This window comes from Hemiscyllium ocellatum, chromosome 17 (genome assembly GCF_020745735.1).
Source record: "Hemiscyllium ocellatum isolate sHemOce1 chromosome 17, sHemOce1.pat.X.cur, whole genome shotgun sequence".
In the NCBI taxonomy this organism is placed as follows: domain Eukaryota; kingdom Metazoa; phylum Chordata; class Chondrichthyes; order Orectolobiformes; family Hemiscylliidae; genus Hemiscyllium; species Hemiscyllium ocellatum.
The window spans coordinates 3524539-3542591 of record NC_083417.1 but is presented as its reverse complement, the minus strand read 5'-3'; the positions used below and the strand labels follow the sequence as shown (position 1 = coordinate 3542591).

General features: G+C 46.1%; 1 protein-coding gene across 1 annotated transcript in view; it reads right to left on the bottom strand.

The window, feature by feature from the left end:
- Positions 1-12503, bottom strand: part of LOC132823853 (protein SSXT-like) — a 39423-nt gene extending 26920 nt beyond the window's left edge. Inside the window, exons 1-2 of the mRNA XM_060837919.1 lie at positions 12340-12503; positions 8912-8988 (exon numbers count right to left, since the gene is read on the bottom strand). Coding sequence (XP_060693902.1) covers positions 8912-8988; positions 12340-12408 — 146 coding nt within the window. The 5' untranslated portion in view covers positions 12409-12503. The remainder of the gene's footprint in view (positions 1-8911; positions 8989-12339) is intronic.
- Between the last annotated feature and the right edge of the window lie 5550 nt (positions 12504-18053).

Sequence of the window (18053 nt, the reverse complement as noted above, 5' to 3'; positions counted from 1 at the left end):
AGCTACCTCAATATGGGAATAATGACTCAATAATATTACTCAGTTTTAAAATTGTGGTCCTACTGTTTAAATCCCTCCAAAGTTTTGCTTTCTCAAGTCCTACAATCCTCCAAGGTCTCTCGAGTTCTTCCAATTCTGATTTCTAGTGGATCTGTGATTTTAATCAGTTAAACACTGGTGGCTGTGCTGTCAATTGCTTAGGCTCTAAGCTCCAGTATTCTATTGCCAAACCTCTCGATCTGTCTCTCTCTCTCTCCTCCTTTAGGGCCTTGCTTGAAACATACTAAGCTTCCTTAATGTCTCCTTGGCTCAGTTTAATCTCAATCTGCCCATTTCAGTGGATAGACTGGCCATTAATATCCAATATAAAAACCCATCTCTTCCCAAGCTGTTTGGACTATACATCCTCACACCCTGTTTTCTGTAAAGACTCCATTCTGTTCTCCTGGTTCCTCCATCTCCATAGCATATATTCCGGTGAGGCCAATTTTGACAAGGGAGCCATCAAAATGTCCACCTTCATCCTCAACCGAGGATTCCCAGAACTACTGTTTGACAGGGCTCTCAACCGGGCCCAAACCATCTTCCACACTTCCGCCCTCACTCACTCTCTTCCATCCCACAACAGTGATAGGGTTCCCCTTGTCCTTACCTACCATCCCACCAGCATTCACAATCTGAACATCATCAGCTGCCATTTCTGCCACCTCCAGCGAGATGCCACCCCCAGACACATACTCCCTTGTCTGCCTTCTGCAGGGACCGTAACCTCTGGGACACCCTGGTCCACTCTTCCTTCATTCCCAACACCCTCCCACGGCACCTTCCCTGCAACCTCCGAAGATGTAATACCTACCCATTTCCCTCCTCAGTTTCCAAGAGCCTAACACGTCTTCCAGGTGAAGCAGCACTTTACCTGCACTTCTCACAATGTGTAGCAGTGGATCAACGTGGCCTCCCCTACACTGGGGAAACGAAGCATAAACTAGGGGACCGCTTTGCAGAACATCTACATTTTGCCCACATAAAAAAACCCTGAGCTTCCAGTTGCCTGCTACTTTAACACCCTATTTTGTTCCTTGGCCAATATCTCTGTCTCAGGCTTGCTGCAGTGTTCCAGTGAAGCTCAGAGCAAGCAGGAAGAACAACACCTCATTTTCCTCTTGGGAACCCTGCAGCCTTCTGGACTCAATATCAAGTTCAATAATTTTAGGGCCTGAACTCTGCCATGCCCTAGCTCCCTACCAGACACTTCAGGCCTTGTTATCACAAACTGCCATTATACACGACCTAGGGAAAAACAATGACTGCAGATGCTGGAAACCAGATTCTGGATCAGTGGTGCTGGAAGAGCATAGCAGTTCAGGCAGCATCCAAAGTGCAGCGAAATCGACGTTTCGGGCAAAAGCCCTTCATCAGGAATAAAGGCAGTGAGCCTGAAGTGTGCCTATAAGAGTCTCATTCACAGCTAATCACCCTCCCAACCAGATCATTATCGACACCTTTGTCCAAGTGCTCTCCTCTCTCTGGGCTTAATGCCTACCTATTGTTTACTCCTTACCTCCTCATCCCACCCTATCTTCTGCATATGAGCCAATATTTTCCTACCTACCATCAGTTCAAAGGAAAAATCACTGGACCCGAAACGTTAACTTTGATTTCTCTGCAGAGATGTTGCCAGACCTGCTGAGCTTTTCCGGCACGTTCTGTTTTAGTTTCTAAAATATGGTTTGATGATACACCTATGAAGTCTCCTAAGGAGTGTTACTATTTTACAAAGACAGGACATAAATGCAAATTAGGTTCAGCAATATTATGTTCTCAATCAGATAATGATGTAAAGTGCTCTTGTGGGTCTGGGACTGGATTACAGCCGCAGGGGTTGGCTCCTCGGTCCATTACAAACGGCAGTGAACATGTCATGGCGACTGGAACCATTCTGCAAGCAGCTGGGGGTAGGACAGCAAGGGTCCTCCTCCTCCTCCTCCTCCTCCTCCTCCCTCCCCCCCCAAGTGACTATGATCGAGGAAGGTAGAAGCAAAATGTGAGCCTGTGAAATCCCAATTTTAGCAGCATGAAGAGGAAGGCTATTGGAGGAAACTTAATTAATAAACTTGCCAGGCAAGAATGAAGAGTGAAACTTGCTGTGCAGCATTAAACACAAACAATGATACCACTCGTATGTGCTGGCATCATGTTACAGTCAAGTCCAGACATGTCTGGAACAAAGCTTGTATTGTCCATGAGACATCAACATCACAAAGCAAGTTCCTCTCAACACTGTCCTCACTGATCACTCCCCAGGTCTGGCAGAGCGTAGGGCTACATCTAGAGAAAAGGTGCCATGGGACCAATTTTCATGCTAACCTATAATTACCAATGACATTAAGCAAGGAGCAGTCAGGCTGACGTTATTGGGGTGCTGTCAGGACAATGGCCTGGGACAGAGAGAGATGCCATTGTTGTGGATATTGTTTTATTCTGACCTGTATTCACAGTCCATGTGAAACTGGCTCTGCCTGAGCATAAACAGCGGCTGTACAAAGGCTAAGGAAATATAATATACTACAGCCACAGTGACAGAAGATACAAGACTTTAGGAACAGAAGTAATCCATTCAGCTCACTGAGTCTGCTCTGCCATTCAACGAGAGCATGGCTGATCTGATAATACTCAACTCCACTTTCCTGCTTTTTTCCTATTACCCCTGCCTTTGGCCAGAGCGCTCTTGGTGGTGGTGGTGGTGGCATAACAGTAATATCACTGAACTGTTAATCCAAAACCCCAGGTAAAATTTAGGAACATGGTCTTGAATCCCACCACAGCGGATGGTAAAATTTGAACAGAGTAAAAATCTGGAATTAAATACTAGCTTACAAAGAACAAGAGAACACAGGAACAGGCCCTTCGGCCCTCCGTACCTGCACCCCCACATTTTGCTCTTCCATTCTAAAACTGTCTTCACTGACAGGATCCACATCTGTCCTATTCATGTATTGGTTCAGGTGTTTCTTGAGTGCTGTGTCTGCTTCCATCACCACCTGGTCTGGCAGTACGCTCCAGGCACTCAGCACCTTTTGTGTGAAAAACTTACTTCACACATCTCTTTTAAACTCCCCTTTTGCACCTTGAATCTGCGCCCCCTAGTAATTGATCCTCCATCCTGGGAGAAAACCCCATGCACAATCTTATAAACTTCTATCAGGTCGCCCCTCAACCTCCTGCGTTCCAGTGAAAACAAACCCAGTCTATCCAACCTTTCTTCAGAGCTAAGATCCCCCAGACCAGGCAACATCCTGGTAAACATTCTCTGTACCCTCTCCAAAGGATCCATATCTTTTTGGTACTATGGCAACCAGAACTGTACACAGTATTCCAAGTGCGGCCCAACTAAAGTTCCATAAAGCTGCAGCATAAGTTGTCTATCCTTACACTCAATGCCCCTTCTAATAAAGGCAAGCTTGTCATAAGCCTTTTTTTTTACTACCTTATCTACCTGCACAGACACCTTCAGTGATCTATGGACCTGCAGACCCGGATCCCTCGGCATATCAGTACTCCTCAGGGTTCGGCCATTCACTGCAGAAATTCCACCTGCACTTCACCTTCCAAATGCTTCACTTCACGTTTGTCCGGAATAAATTCCACCTGCCATTTTTCTGCCCATGCCTCCACCTAATCTATATCCTGCTGCATCTCCTGACAATCCTCACTATCTATTACTCCAGCAACTTCTGTATCGTCTGCATACGTACTAATTTATGTACATCACAAACAGTACAGATCCCTGTGGAACACCACTAGTCACAACTTCCATTCCGAAAAGCATCCTTCCACTGCTCCCTCTCTCTGTTATGACTAAGCCAGTTCTGTATCCATCTTGCCAGCTCACCCCTGATACCATGTGACTTCACCTTTTTCGACCAATCTGTCATGAGGGACCTTGTCAAAGGTTTTACTGAAGTCATTGTAGACAACATCAACCACTTTGCCCTCATCAATCATCTTCATCACCTCCTTAAAAAAACTCGATCAAGTTAGTGAGGCACAACCTTTCCCACACAAACCATGCTGTATGTCACTAAGAAGTCCATTTGCTTCTAAAGGTGCAGAGAACTTGTCCATGAGCATCTTTTCCAATAATTTCTGAACCACACATGTGAGGCTCACAGGCCTGTGATTTCCTGGATTATCCCTGATCTAGCGTTGGTCATAGGCTGGAATTCTGTCGATTAACTCATCTCCTGCCCCCACCATGAATACATTTTGACACAGCACAACTCAGGAGTGAGATGGAAAATGCCCCATTTGCCTGAATGGATGCAGCCAACAACACAAAACGTTTTACACTGTCTCGGGCATTTGCCACTGAAGTATTCTATGTGATTGGCACCCCATCTGCCACCTTCACCTTTGATAGTGTACAGCATCTACAAGATGCACTGCAGCAACTCACCAAGCTCCATCAAAAATATCCTCTACTACTGAAAAGATCAAAGGGCAGCACCTGAAAGCTCCCTCCAAGTACCCAGCATCCTGACTTGGAACTACATTGTCATTCCTTCACTGCTGCTAGACCAAACGTCCTGGAATTACTTCCTGAGCAGTCCTCAGGGTAAGCCTGCCCTCCAGGGGCTGCCCAAAATTCAAGACAACAACTCAGCATCACCTTCTCCAGGGCAGTTCGAAACAGGTAAGAACTGCTGTCCTGGACCTTTATTTCCTGGGTGAATTTTTTTAAGAATGAGCATAAAGAAACAGATGAAAGGGGAATGTTTGTCTCACTGGCTCTGGATTGGAAAATAAGGAGCTCAGTGGACCAAAGAGAGCAGCTGCAGGTTGGCAGATGAAATAGCAGAGACTTTGAAACGGAAAGTATGAGGTCAGCAGGAAGACAATGAAGTGTGTCTCACTGAATGGGTACGTTCCATCAGAACAAGAGGTGAGTAACTGGAAACTAATGTGGATTTGTCAGGAGAGTGGAAGGTGAAGGACAATAAAGATGACAAGAGTAGTGTCAGAGTGGTTCCAAGGGTAGTACTTTCTTCTCTGAGTTACAAGGTCACCTGTCCAAGCCCGACTCTGGAGACCTGATCCTATAATCTTGCTTAATATTCCATAGCAGCACTGAGGGAGTCGAGTATTGTGAAACGAGCTGTCTATCAACTCTATGTTAAATGGAGACTGTATTGCCGTCTCAGACAGATGTAAGAAAGATTCAGCTGCCAGCATTTCAAAGAGCAGCTGTGGGACACCCACACCAACCAACCCCACCGCCCTGTGGCTGAACACTTCATCACCCCCTCCCACTTTGCCAAGGACATGCAGGTCCTGGGCCTCCTCCTTCACCAAACCCTAACCACCTCATGTCTGGAGGAAAAACGCCTCAACTTGCACCTCAGGACCCTCTAACTCCATGGCATCAATGTGGATTTCGCCAGTTTCCTCATTTCCGCTGACTGTACCTTATCCCAGATCCAACCTTCCAACTCGGCACCGCCCTCATGACCTGTCCTACCTGCCAATCTCCCTTCCCACCTATCCACTCCACCCTCCCCTCCGACCGATCACCATTATCCCAATCTCCATCCACCTATTGCACTCTCAGCTACCTCCCACCCCAGGCCCAACCCCCGCCCATTTATCTCTCCACTCCAAAGGCTCCCAGCCTCATTCCTGATGAAGGGATCCGGCCCAAAACATTGATTTTCCTGCTCCTCGGATGCTGCCTGACCTGCTGTGCTTTTCCAGCACCGCACTCTTGACTCTGATCTCCAGCACTTACTTTTGCCTCGCTGGGAGATTCTGCCTGGTGTCCTGACCAATATTTATTTCTTAACCAACAGCACTAAAATAGATTATCTGGTAATTATCACATTGCTGTTTGAGGGAATTTGCTGCATAGAAATCAGTTGGTGCATTTCCAACATTATAACAGGGACTACGCCTTGAGAACACTTCACTGGTTGCAAGGCATAACATTATACAACTGCTGTCTTAAAGCCAATGTTGTTCATTCTTATTGCAAATGTGGGTGGACAACTAACATAAACTGATGAATTAGAAGCATTTCCATTCTGGAACCCAGAAATCTGCCTTGGGAAAGCAACCGACATAATCAATGACCCTAGTCACACTCCCTTCCACACTCAGACAGAAGACATAAAAGTTTGAATGCATGTACAAATACATTCAAGAACAGCTTCTTCCCCACTGTCATCAGATTTTTGAACAGACCTCTCAAATATTAATGCTCTTTCTCTCTGCACCTTCTCTGCGGCTGTAACCCTGTATTCTGTACTCTGCTCTGCTACCCTGATGCACTCTGTATGGTACAATTTGCCTGTACAGCAACAATCATCAATCAATAAATCTGGGCTAACCTGTAACTATTTCTTCAAGTAATGCCTGTCCATCCATCTCAGATTAAATTGCCATTGTCCAGCCTTTCTCAACCTGATTGCTAGTTTTAAAGAAACCTGCTGGTTCTCTTTTGTGTTCAGACAAGCCACATTAATCATATGACAACCCTCAAGTAAGAAACATGAATCCTTTTGGTTTAAAGGAGATTCTAACTCTAAGTCCCAGAGGTATAAGGATTGTGTGATCTTCAGTGCAGAAGACAACAAATTCTGGAGATCACAGTGAGTCAGGCAGCATCTATGGAGAGAAAGCATGCTAACATTTCAAATCTCTGATGAAGAGTCATCTAGACTTGATATATTAGCTTGCTCTATTGATGCTATCTGACCTGCTGTGATCTCCAGCATTTGTTGTTTCCAGTACAGATTCCAGTATCTGTAGCAATTTGCTCCTACTATGTGATCTTTGATGTTTGCTGAAGGATGTGTGGATCTGAGGCAAAGATTTGTAAAATATCCAAATGTATATGCATTTTAAATAAATCAATGATTTGGGCTTGAATTCCTTCATTGAAAGATCAGATTTTATCTTTTGATGTCAAGGTTTGGAGGATACAGAAGAGATTTATTAAGGGTACCAGTGATAAGAGATGTTAATTTTCTAGAGGGTTTTCAGCAAGTGGGATTGCTCGTCTCAGACTAATGCAGGTCAAGTGGAGATTTAACAGGAGGTATTCATATTCAAAACTGTACTGACAGTTCTTTTCAGTGACTGGACTGTCAGTAACTGGAGATTTAAGGTAATTAGTATAAAAAATGTTGTTAATTTTTTTTTAAACACAAGGTTGTGATCTGGAATTCGCTATATGAAAGGATGGCAAAGCTGATTTAATTACAGCTTTCAAGGTGGTGTAAAGATGTGTGGATCTGAGATGTATTTCTTTATTTGTCAGTATTTTGATTGTGGACTGAAATGGGAAAAAGACTGTTTTAAAACCACGGACAATGGAAGGAATTGCTGCAACTTACTGAACCTCATTATAACTTGTATTTACATCACTGCTTTGTTTAAGCAGCAGTGGGAGGGGCTATTTGTAGTTGGGTCAGCACTGGAATGGACAGATAGACACCGAGGTTTGGTCTGTAACACACTGTTGTTCGGGTTTTGTGAGCAGCTGTGGATGACAAAAGCCATTAGCCTGACAACTACGATCTGATTGGAGCCTGAGCAGCTGAACAGCTTGTGGGTGTGTACGATAGCTGAGTAACGCTCAGACTGCCGCAAAGCCAGATGGTGTGGCTTCCTCCCCAGCTAAGTAGCTAAGACAGTTTATTTTTCCCTCAACAATTGCTGTAAGCTATTGCCTTTAACCACTAGCTAAGAGACTTTGCAGTTAATCAATTACCTATGCCTCCTGCAAAGTAGAAAAACCTGAAGCAGATTGAAGAACAGAACATCCTGGCAAGCAAATGATCATCTCAGTGAACTCTGTGCACTGGCATCACTGAACTGCTTCCGCAGTTCTTTATTTCCCTTCACCCATAATACCAATTGTTTTCTCATGTATGTATGTATGTCAGGAGGTTTTAGAAAGCAGTTTACAGGTCACAGTTGTTTATCTGTGGTGAGAACTTTTTATTCGTAACAAATAGTGGTTTGTTAAATACAAAAGTCGAGATTAGAGTAGTGCTGGAAAAGCATAACAGGTCAGGCAGCATCTGAGACTCTAATCTAGACTCTGATCTCCAGCATTTGCCCTGTTCAAAATCTTGGTCTGTAGTCTGGCTTTATTTGAGTGGTAAATTGGGGGCTTTACAGTACATAGTTTGACTGTTGTGACAATTCTGGGAGTAGCAGGGCTTGATTTCCAGTGCGATATCCAAGGGAGGTGAAATAGTGTGCAAGATAAATATGCAGGGCTGTGGGGAAACAGCAGGGCAATGGAACTAATGGAACAGTTTTTTTTAGAAAAAGAACTGGCAATAAACACAACACTTCCAAATAGCTCTGATTCTAAAAAAAGACTATTTCTGTGGCTTAATTTACGACTTGGTTTATTTGATTCAAAATAATGAGTTTTACTGTGTGAATTGACTAAAGACACAAATAAATAGAATGTACCTCGAGACCTTAATTTACACACTTTGTTAAAAATTGTGGAGGTGTATGGGAAGAGCCACACCTCACAAGAAATCATCTGAAATTGGTAACTTCAAAATCCAAAAGAGTAAATAATGATATTTAAAACAGGGTAGGAAAATTTTCTTCTTACACTCTGACCAAAGGGCGTCCCACAATTAACCAAAACCAAGCATCACAAACGATCGGAGAACCCACGGCAACTTTAATATTCCATCACCAAGATTTTTCACCCAAGTGCATATTAATATTAGTACACTCTGTCTTACTACTTTGTTGCAACTTGTGCTTTATACTTATCGTAAATAAATATTTCAGACTTATCCAATTAAATTTTCACCCAGCCCAGTCCACACGACTCAATTTTTTCTCCCTTCCTTGCTATTAAACCAGAAAATAAAAGACTTACTGAGTGCACTCTGCAGCCTTTCCATTGTTCTGATACTCCACAATGCACTGAATTAATTGGTTGTTTTCATCAAGTAACTGAAACCAGACAATATTATTAGTTAGTGACACCTTCAAAGTTTAAAATTTGGTCTCTTTTTATTTTTCTGTATTTTTCATAGCAGACTGAAATGAGAAAGACCAGTTTTAAAATCATGGATGGCTGGAGAACTGTCCCAAGCTGGTGCTCATTAGAGTTCACACATCTGTTTGTCTATGTGTGGTTGCAGGCAATCTGAAGTCAGCATCGATGTGACTGGTTCTCAGAGAACTGAACAGTTTGGAGCTGTGAACAAGATAAAGAGAAATCATATCTGTACCAGTTCAGGACCTCTCTCTGTTCTCTGCATGCAAAGCCTGAAGAAAACCAGTTTAGATATTTTTAATCAATCTGTTCAGGTGTGTTAATGACACAGCTCTGGAGCAGGTGGGAGTTTAACTCAGGCTTCCTGGCCGAGAGTTAGGGGTACTACCACTAGCTTCTCTTCAGCAGTACTGTCAACTGTGACTTCTCATTAGATTACTTACAGTGTGGAAACAGGCCCTTCGGCCCAACAAGTCCACACTGACCCGCCGAAGCGAAACCCACCCATACCCCTACACTTACCCCTTACCTAACACTACGGGCAATTTAGCATGGCCAATTCACCTGACCCGCACATTTTTGAGACTGTGGGAGGAAACCGGAGCACCCGGAGGAAACTCACGCAGACACAGGGAGAACGTGCAAACTCCACAGTCAGTTGCCCGAGTCATTGATAAGCCAGAGGCTGCTTTGAGGTCAACCAGGCAGCCTGTGCCTCCGATAAACCAGGGAAACCACCTGAAGATCAACGGAGAACCAGTATAAAAATCATAAAATAAGTTGGGGGGTGATGTTTATATGGGGATCAGAGTTTTAATTAGGAGAGTTTTATGCCAACATTTCATAATTTCTCACCTATAGCTACAACCTGTAACAACCTACAATTTTTGTTAAGCACTGAAGCCCAGTCTATGCTTTGTCAAGCTGGATCAAAAGTAGGTAAATTGGGGAATTTGGCACACTTTTAAAAATCTTTAACTTCTGTGAAACATCGGGAATAGCAGGGCTTGATATCTAGCACATGAAGTGTAAGAAAAGTAATCAAATTTTTACACGATAAAGAATACAAATGGGGCAATCTCAAACCACCGCTAACTCCATCAGGACAGCTTCAATCAGGAAGCCTGCAAACTAGGTGAGTCTCGGTCAGTCATGAAGAACAATAAAACATACGATAATATTTCTCTGCATTTCTGAGCTAGGGAACAAACAAGTCAGGCATCCGTTCCACACTGCAGTACAGGAGGCTGAGACAGTTTTAAGATGCATCACACAATTGGATCAGCTTCTTTTAATCAGTATTGTTTTTATGAATGAAAATCTTACAATGAATTCCTTTTCAGTTGTAGCCACTATTTCTTTGTGAGAAAATATGACAGTCAATTTGGACATAGTAAGACCTAAAAACTGAGATGATGGCTATCCAGTTCATATGGATTTTGGCAACAGCTCCAGAAGGAATGTTGACCACAAAATTTTTGTTTAAACTTCCATATGAAGAGCTGGATAGTCCTTAGTTTTACCTGAATGGCCTTTTCCTGAGTTACAGTAGAAACTAGAATTAAACCCCTATGCTTCTTCTAACCGATGGCCATGGGATCTTTTGTATTCACCTGAAGGGAGAAACAAGGCTTCAAGTTTATGTCTGATGTGAAAGGCAGCACCTCTGACAGTGTTGCACTCTTTCAGAACTGTACTGGTAGTGTCTGCCTGAATTATGAGTTCAAGTTTCACTGTTGCAAGTCAAAACCCTGGAAAAGGCAGGAGGTCAAAGGATCAGGTAGCACAAGCACATAGGATTGACTGGTCTCTTTGTGCTGTACAGTTGGGGTAGAGCTGATCAGCTGCAAATGTGTTGCTGGTCAAAGCACAGCAGGCCAGGCAGCATCTCAGGAATAGAGAATTTGACGTTTCGAGCATAAGCCCTTAGAGCTGATCAGGCTGTGTGCAGTATCCATTCTAACCTGTAAGGTCTCAGATATAATCCACTCTTTCCCATTCTGCAGTATTTTTATTCATTTGCAGGATGTGCGTGTTGTCAACAAGGCTGGTATTTATCACAGTCCCCAGCTGGCTTGAGATTCTTAATGAAATACAAAATTCTGGTGGGGGGCAGGGACAGGGGAGTCAGATTGGCTAGTTCTGAAAACAAAAAGTACTGGAGATCACAGTGGGTCAGGCAGCATCTGTGGAGAGGGAACAAGCTAATGTGGGGTCTAGCTGATTCTTCATCAGAGCTGACATGGTGTGAAGGGGTCAGCATTTATGCTATAGTTGGGGAGAGGGGTCCCTGGGGAAGAAAGGGAGCTAATAGTGAGGTTAAGTGAGAGGCTGTTTCCCCTGAATGGATAATATAGACATTAGGGTTATGATCTCAATTCGATAAAAGGTTTCAGATAGAAAATGAGAAGAAAATTCTCAAAGGGCTCAAAACACAAAAGGTGATGAATCTTTGGAACCCTCGACCCCAGAGAAGTGTGGATACAGAGAAGTACTGATGATAGTTGATACTTTTTAAGGCACTCTTGACATCAAGGAACATTGGAATGGCATGGGAAATTAAGCAATTTAGATCAGACATGAATTTATTCCATGACAGAACAAGCTCAGGAACTGCATGGTTTCACCTACTCCCATCGCTTAAGATCAGGTGGGGCATTCAGCACAGCACCTTTAAAATGACTGAGCAGCTTGTTTAGACAATTCACAAGTTACAGAGATCTGAGCAGCTATATTAAAATAACACACTGCATTCAGCCTGGTGGAAGAGGTCAGATTGTACACTCCCCAAAATTTCAATTTGTTTGAAAAGCAGCTTAAATTTTTCAGCCAGACTGGAGAAGCTTGTACATCCCAGTGAAAATGATGGAATAGCAGGAGAATCCAGACAGAGTCAGACAGCACAGAAACAGGCCCTTCAGTCCGACTCCCCTGTGCTGGCCCACTGACTGACCTGCTGCCGAGAGGGCGGGCGCAAGAACCGGGTAAATATTTTGAGTCGCCGCCAGTGGAGCGGGACAGAGTGAGTGCGGGCGGGTGAGGGGATCAAACCGCCCCCAAAATACAAACATTAACAACACCCAAAACAACATGAAAACCAGCAGGAACCCGGCCCGGTCCAGCCCAGCCCAGCCCAGCCCGGCCCGGCCCGGCCACCCTCTCCGCGGCTTCAGGGACACGCCCGGGATCGGCACAACAACCGGAGCCGCGGCTTCACGAGGCCTCCCGCCCGCCCCTTGGGGCCCGGATCCCGGGGCCCAGAGCCCGCCCGGTTCCCGGCCCCCGGCCCCAGAGCCCGGGCCCACCTTCTGGATGGTCGCCTGGTTAATCTCGCACTTGCCCCGCAGTCTCTGCGGCACGAAGACCACCGACATCCCGCGGGAGGAGGGCCCGGCCCCCGGGGCCTCACACACTCCCCCTCACACTCCCTCCTTCCCCCGGTCTCTGACACACTCCCTCCCTCCCTCCTTCCACCTGTCTCTCTCTCTCTCTCACCCTCACTCCTCCCCTTGTCTCTGACACACTCCCTCCCTCCTTCCCTGTCTCTCTCTCTCTCACACTCCCTCCCTCTGTCTGTCTGTCTCTCTCTCTCTCTCACACACACACACACACACACTCCTCCCCCTTGTCTCTGACACGCTCCCTCCTTCCCTCTGTCTGTCTCTCTCTCACACTCCCTCCTTCCCCCTGTTTTTCTCTCTCTCTCACACACTCCCTCCTTCCCCCTGTTTTTCTCTCTCTCACACACACACACTCCCTCCCTCTGTCTCTCTCTCTCTCACTCCCTTCCTCTGTCTCTCTCTCACACTCCCTCCTTCCCCCTGTTTTTCTCTCTCTCTCACACACTCCCTCCTTCCCCCTGTTTTTCTCTCTCTCACACACACACACACTCCCTCCTTCCCTCTGTCTGTCTCTCTCTCTCTCACTCCCTTCCTCTGTCTCTCTCTCTCACACTCCCTCCTTCCCCCTGTTTTTCTCTCTCACACACACACACACACTCCCTCCCTCCCTCCCTCCTTCCCTCTGTCTGTCTCTCTCACACACTCCCTCCTTCCCCCTGTTTTTCTCTCTCTCTCACACACTCCCTCCTTCCCCCTGTTTTTCTCTCTCTCTCACACACTCCCTCCTTCCCCCTGTTTTTCTCTCTCTCTCACACACTCCCTCCTTCCCCCTGTTTTTCTCTCTCTCTCACACACTCCCTCCTTCCCCCTGTTTTTCTCTCTCTCTCACACTCCCTCCTTCCCCCTGTTTTTCTCTCTCTCTCACACACTCCCTCCTTCCCCCTGTTTTTCTCTCTCACACACACACACACACTCCCTCCCTCTGTCTCTCTCTCTCTCACTCCCTTCCTCTGTCTCTCTCTCTCTCTCACACTCCCTCCTTCCCCCTGTTTTTCTCTCTCTCTCACACACTCCCTCCTTCCCCCTGTTTTTCTCTCTCTCTCACACACTCCCTCCTTCCCCCTGTTTTTCTCTCTCTCTCACACTCCCTCCTTCCCCCTGTTTTTCTCTCTCTCTCACACACTCCCTCCTTCCCCCTGTTTTTCTCTCTCACACACACACACACACTCCCTCCCTCTGTCTCTCTCTCTCTCACTCCCTTCCTCTGTCTCTCTCTCTCTCTCACACTCCCTCCTTCCCCCTGTTTTTCTCTCTCTCTCACACACTCCCTCCTTCCCCCTGTTTTTCTCTCTCTCACACACACACACACACACACACTCCCTCCCTCCCTCTGTCTCTCTCTCTCTCTCTCTCTCACACACACACTCCCTCCTTCCCCCTGTGGGTGGGTGTCTCCCCGCCTCTGACTCTCCCTCCCGGGGGCTGCTCTCCAGCGCCTCCCCCCGTTAACACCGAATCCCTGCAGCTTGGTAACGGGACATAACCCGCCCCACCCTCCCGCATCGCTGCGTTTCTAACGGCGGACCCTCCCCTAAACTGCAGCTTCGGGCTGTTTGGGGGAATGGGGAGACCTGAGCACTTGGAGAAACCCCCTCGCACGGGTTGGGGGTTGAGAGAACATACAAACCGCTCACGGATAGTCGCCCGAGGGTGGGATCGAACCCGGGTCTCTAGCGTTGTGAGGCAGCAGCTGCTGGGGTCCTGCCTCCCTGAGGTGTTGGGGCTGGTTTGGGTGATGTATCCCCTCAGGGTTGGGGGTGTGTGGGTGTCTCTCCAAGGTTGGGGAGGGTCTCCATGTGTGGTGCGGGTGAGGGTCCTGTCTCCCTAGGGGTTGTGATGGGGAGTAAAAAATGAGGTCTGCAGATGCTGGAGATCACAGCTGAAAATGTGTTGCTGGTCAAAGCACAGCAGGTTAGGCAGCATCCAAGGGATAGAGAATTCCCTATTCCTGAGATGCTGCCTGGCCTGCTGTGCTTTGACCAGCAACACATTTTCAGTTGTGATGGGGAACAGAGTGACTGCGGGAGGCTGGCATTCCCAACTTTCCACCAACAAACTCCTGAGTGTACCCATCAAATACTGTGCTCAGGCTTGTCCCCCATTACAGAAATGTTCAACGAAGCAGGAATCTGTTTCGGCCACAGTTTATGGGACAGAAACATTTTCAGGGTTAGTGGTGCTGGAAGGGCGCAGCAGTTCAGGCAGCATCCAAGGAGCAGCGATATCTCGTTTGATTTCACTGCACTTTGGATGCTGCCTGAACTGCTGTGCTCTTCCAGCACCACTGATCCAGAATCTGGTTTCCAGCATCTTCAGTCATTGTTTTTACCCAGGAACATTTTCAGCCAGCTGATGTGTAAAGAAAATTGTTGGCTTAAGATTCAACTACGACAGAAACAAGAAAAAAAGATTGAAGCAGTGTGGGGTCACTGTGAAGGAGACCTGGAGGAGTGTATAGCAGGTTAGGGTTAGTACAAGAGGTCACAATCACTGTGCACAGAGCAGGAGGGGTGGAAGTCAAAACTACACAATAAGTAGCAGCAGAAGCAGACCATTTGGTCTTCTGTGTCTGGGAACCTCACCAGAACATGCATCAATTGTGCTGGAAAGACCATCAATTCAATAAAATATGCCCTTCAGTCTGCCAAAACCTACTGGTCTTACAGTCCAAGAAGAATGAGGAGGGATCTTATAGAAACATATAAAATAATGAAGGGAATGGATAAGATAGAAATATGAAGCTAGGACAAGAGGGCATAGCCTGAAGATTAGAGGGAACAGATTTAGGACTGAATTGAGAAAGAACCTCTTCACCCAGAGGGTTGTAAATCTATGGAATTCCCTGCCCAGTGGAGTAGTTGCTCTATTTCAGCAAATGTTTTTAAAGCTAAGGTAGATTTTTTTAAACAATAATGGAATTAAGGGATTCGTTGAGAGCGCGGGTAAGTGGATCTGAGTCCACAAATAAATCAGCCATGATCTTATTGAAAGGGCCAGATGGCCTGCTCCTGCTCCTAGTTCTTATATTCTAACAATGTTGGGGCAGTGATGCAGCCCTGCTTGATACTGATCCGAACGTGGAATGAATCAGTGGTGGAGCCATTTATCATTACCACAGCTTCCACGTCATTGTGGAGCAGGTGAAGGATGGGGACAAATTTCATTGTGCAACCTAAGTAGAGAAGGACGCTCCATAATGCTTCCTGGTTGATGGTGTCAAAGACTTTTGTATGGTTGAAAAAAGGTACTTTACAGGGTTAGGTTCTTTTTTCTGCATTTCTGCTGCAGCTGTCGCATGGTGAAAATCATGTCTGTTTGCAACTCCATGGTCAAAAGCCACATTGCGATTCTGGGAGGAGTTCCTCAGTCACAGGGAGGAGATGGCTGAGGAGGACTTTGGTGATAACCTTTCCAGGGATTGGCAGTAGGGAGATTCCCTTGCAGTTACCACAGTCAGAATTGTTCCCTTGTTTTGAAAATGCTCATGACTGTGGCATCTTCAAGCTCTCCTCCTTCCAGATAAAGCAGACAAGGGTTTGTTGCTGCAGCAGGAGCTGTTTGCCTTTATACTTTAGTGCCTCAGTGGGGATACCATCTGAGACAGATTGGTTAAGGCGAGAGTAGAATTCCTCCTTGTCCCCAGCTGCTGCATCAATCTTTGGTGCATATGCATTGAATACCAGGACATACTGGATCACAGCAAGGGGGAGACTGAGTGTCATGAGGTGTTCACTTATTCTGCAGGGGGGAGTCTCTGAGTTGGTTCACCTGTTCAGCTTTGATGGTGATGCTGATTCCATGGATGTGGGCCTCTACTTCAGCTTTGCCTTTCTAATGGTGTAGCCCCCACCTTGCTCTCTGAGTTGCCCTTCCCCTGCCCCACTCCTATCCCCTATCCCCACCAGGTTTCAGTCAGGCGGTGATGTCTGAAGCATAGCACCCGAGTTCTCGAGCAATGATGGTGGTGTGGCCTTCCAGTCTGTCACTGCTGGGACTGTCCATAATGGCCATGAGCTTCGAGGTAGTGAACTTCATCCTGAAGGTGTGGAAGGTGCCTGTGTGAGCACAGGCTGGTAGTATTATCGCTAGTTTGGATTTCTGGATTAACAGTCCAATGTTCTGGGGACCCCAGTGTGAATTTTGCTACGCGATGCCAATAAACATCTGGAATTAAGGGTCTGATAATGACCAGGAGTCCATTATCGAAAAGACCCACCTGGTTCACTAAATGTCCTTTAGGAAAGGAAACTGCTATTCTTACCTGGTCTGGCCTACATATGACTCCAGACCCACAGTAATATGGTTGACTCTAAGCTCCACACTGGGCAATTAGGGATGGGCAGTAAATGCTGGTCAAGCCAGTGACACCCTCATTAGTGAATGAATTCAAAAAACCCAGAGTGAGCAGTTAGTTTCCTTTAGTGTTTGAGCGCACAGGAGTATGGTACTCAGGCTAGAATTACAGTTCAGCCACATTTGGAGTATTGTGTGCTGTTCTGGCCACTACACTATAGGAAGGATGTGGAGACTTTGGAGAGGGTGCAAAAGAAGTTTACCAGGACGTTAATTGGATTGGAGTGTATTGGCTTTAAGGAGAGGTTGGACAAACTTTGATTGTTTTCGCCAGAGTGTTGGAGGCTGAGGGGTTCCTGATTGAACATAGAACAATACAGTGCAGTACAGGCCCTTCGGCACTCGATGTTGCTCTGACCTGTGAAGGCGATCTGAAGCCCATCTAACTGACACTTTACATTTTCATCCATGTATTTATCCAATGACCATTTAAATGCCCTTAACGTTGGTGAGTCTACAACTGTTCCACACCCTTACTACTCTGAGGAAAGAACCTACCTCTGACATCTGTGCTATATCTATCACCCCTCAGTTTACCGCCATGTCCCCTCCTGCTAGCCATCAACATCAGAGGGAAAAGGCTCTCACTGCCCACCCTAGCTAATCTTCTGATCATCCTGTATATTTCTTTTAAGTCACCTCTTAACCTTTTTCTCTCCAATGAAAACAGCCTCAAGTCCCTCAGCCTTTCCTCATAGAACCCTTCCCTCCATACCAGGCAACATCCTAGTAAATCTCCTCTGCACCCTTTCCAATGCTTCCACATCCTGCCCATCATGTGGCGACCAGAACTGTATGCGATACCACAAACTAGGCTGCACCAGAGTTTTGTACATCTACAGCATGATTTCATGGCTCTGAAACTCAATCCCTTGACCAATAAAAGCTAACACACCACACACCTTCTTAACAACTCGATCAACCTGGGTGGCCGCTTTCAGGATCGATGCACATGGACACTCAGATCCCTCAGCACATCCACAATACCAAAAAGCTTACCCATAGCCCAGTATTCTGTATTCCTTAGTGGGTTCTGAGACAATTTGTAGCTCAGGTTGAGGTTCTGGATGTAAGTTTGCTCGCTGAGCTGGAAGGTTCGTTTTCAGATGTTTCATCACCTTACTGGGTAACATCATCAGTGAGCGTCCAGTGAAGCACTGGTATTTGTGACCTGCTTTCTATTTACATGTTTAGGTTTCGAGAAAGCGGGTCACGAACACCAGTGGTTCACCTGGAGGATCACTGATGATATTACCAAGTATAGT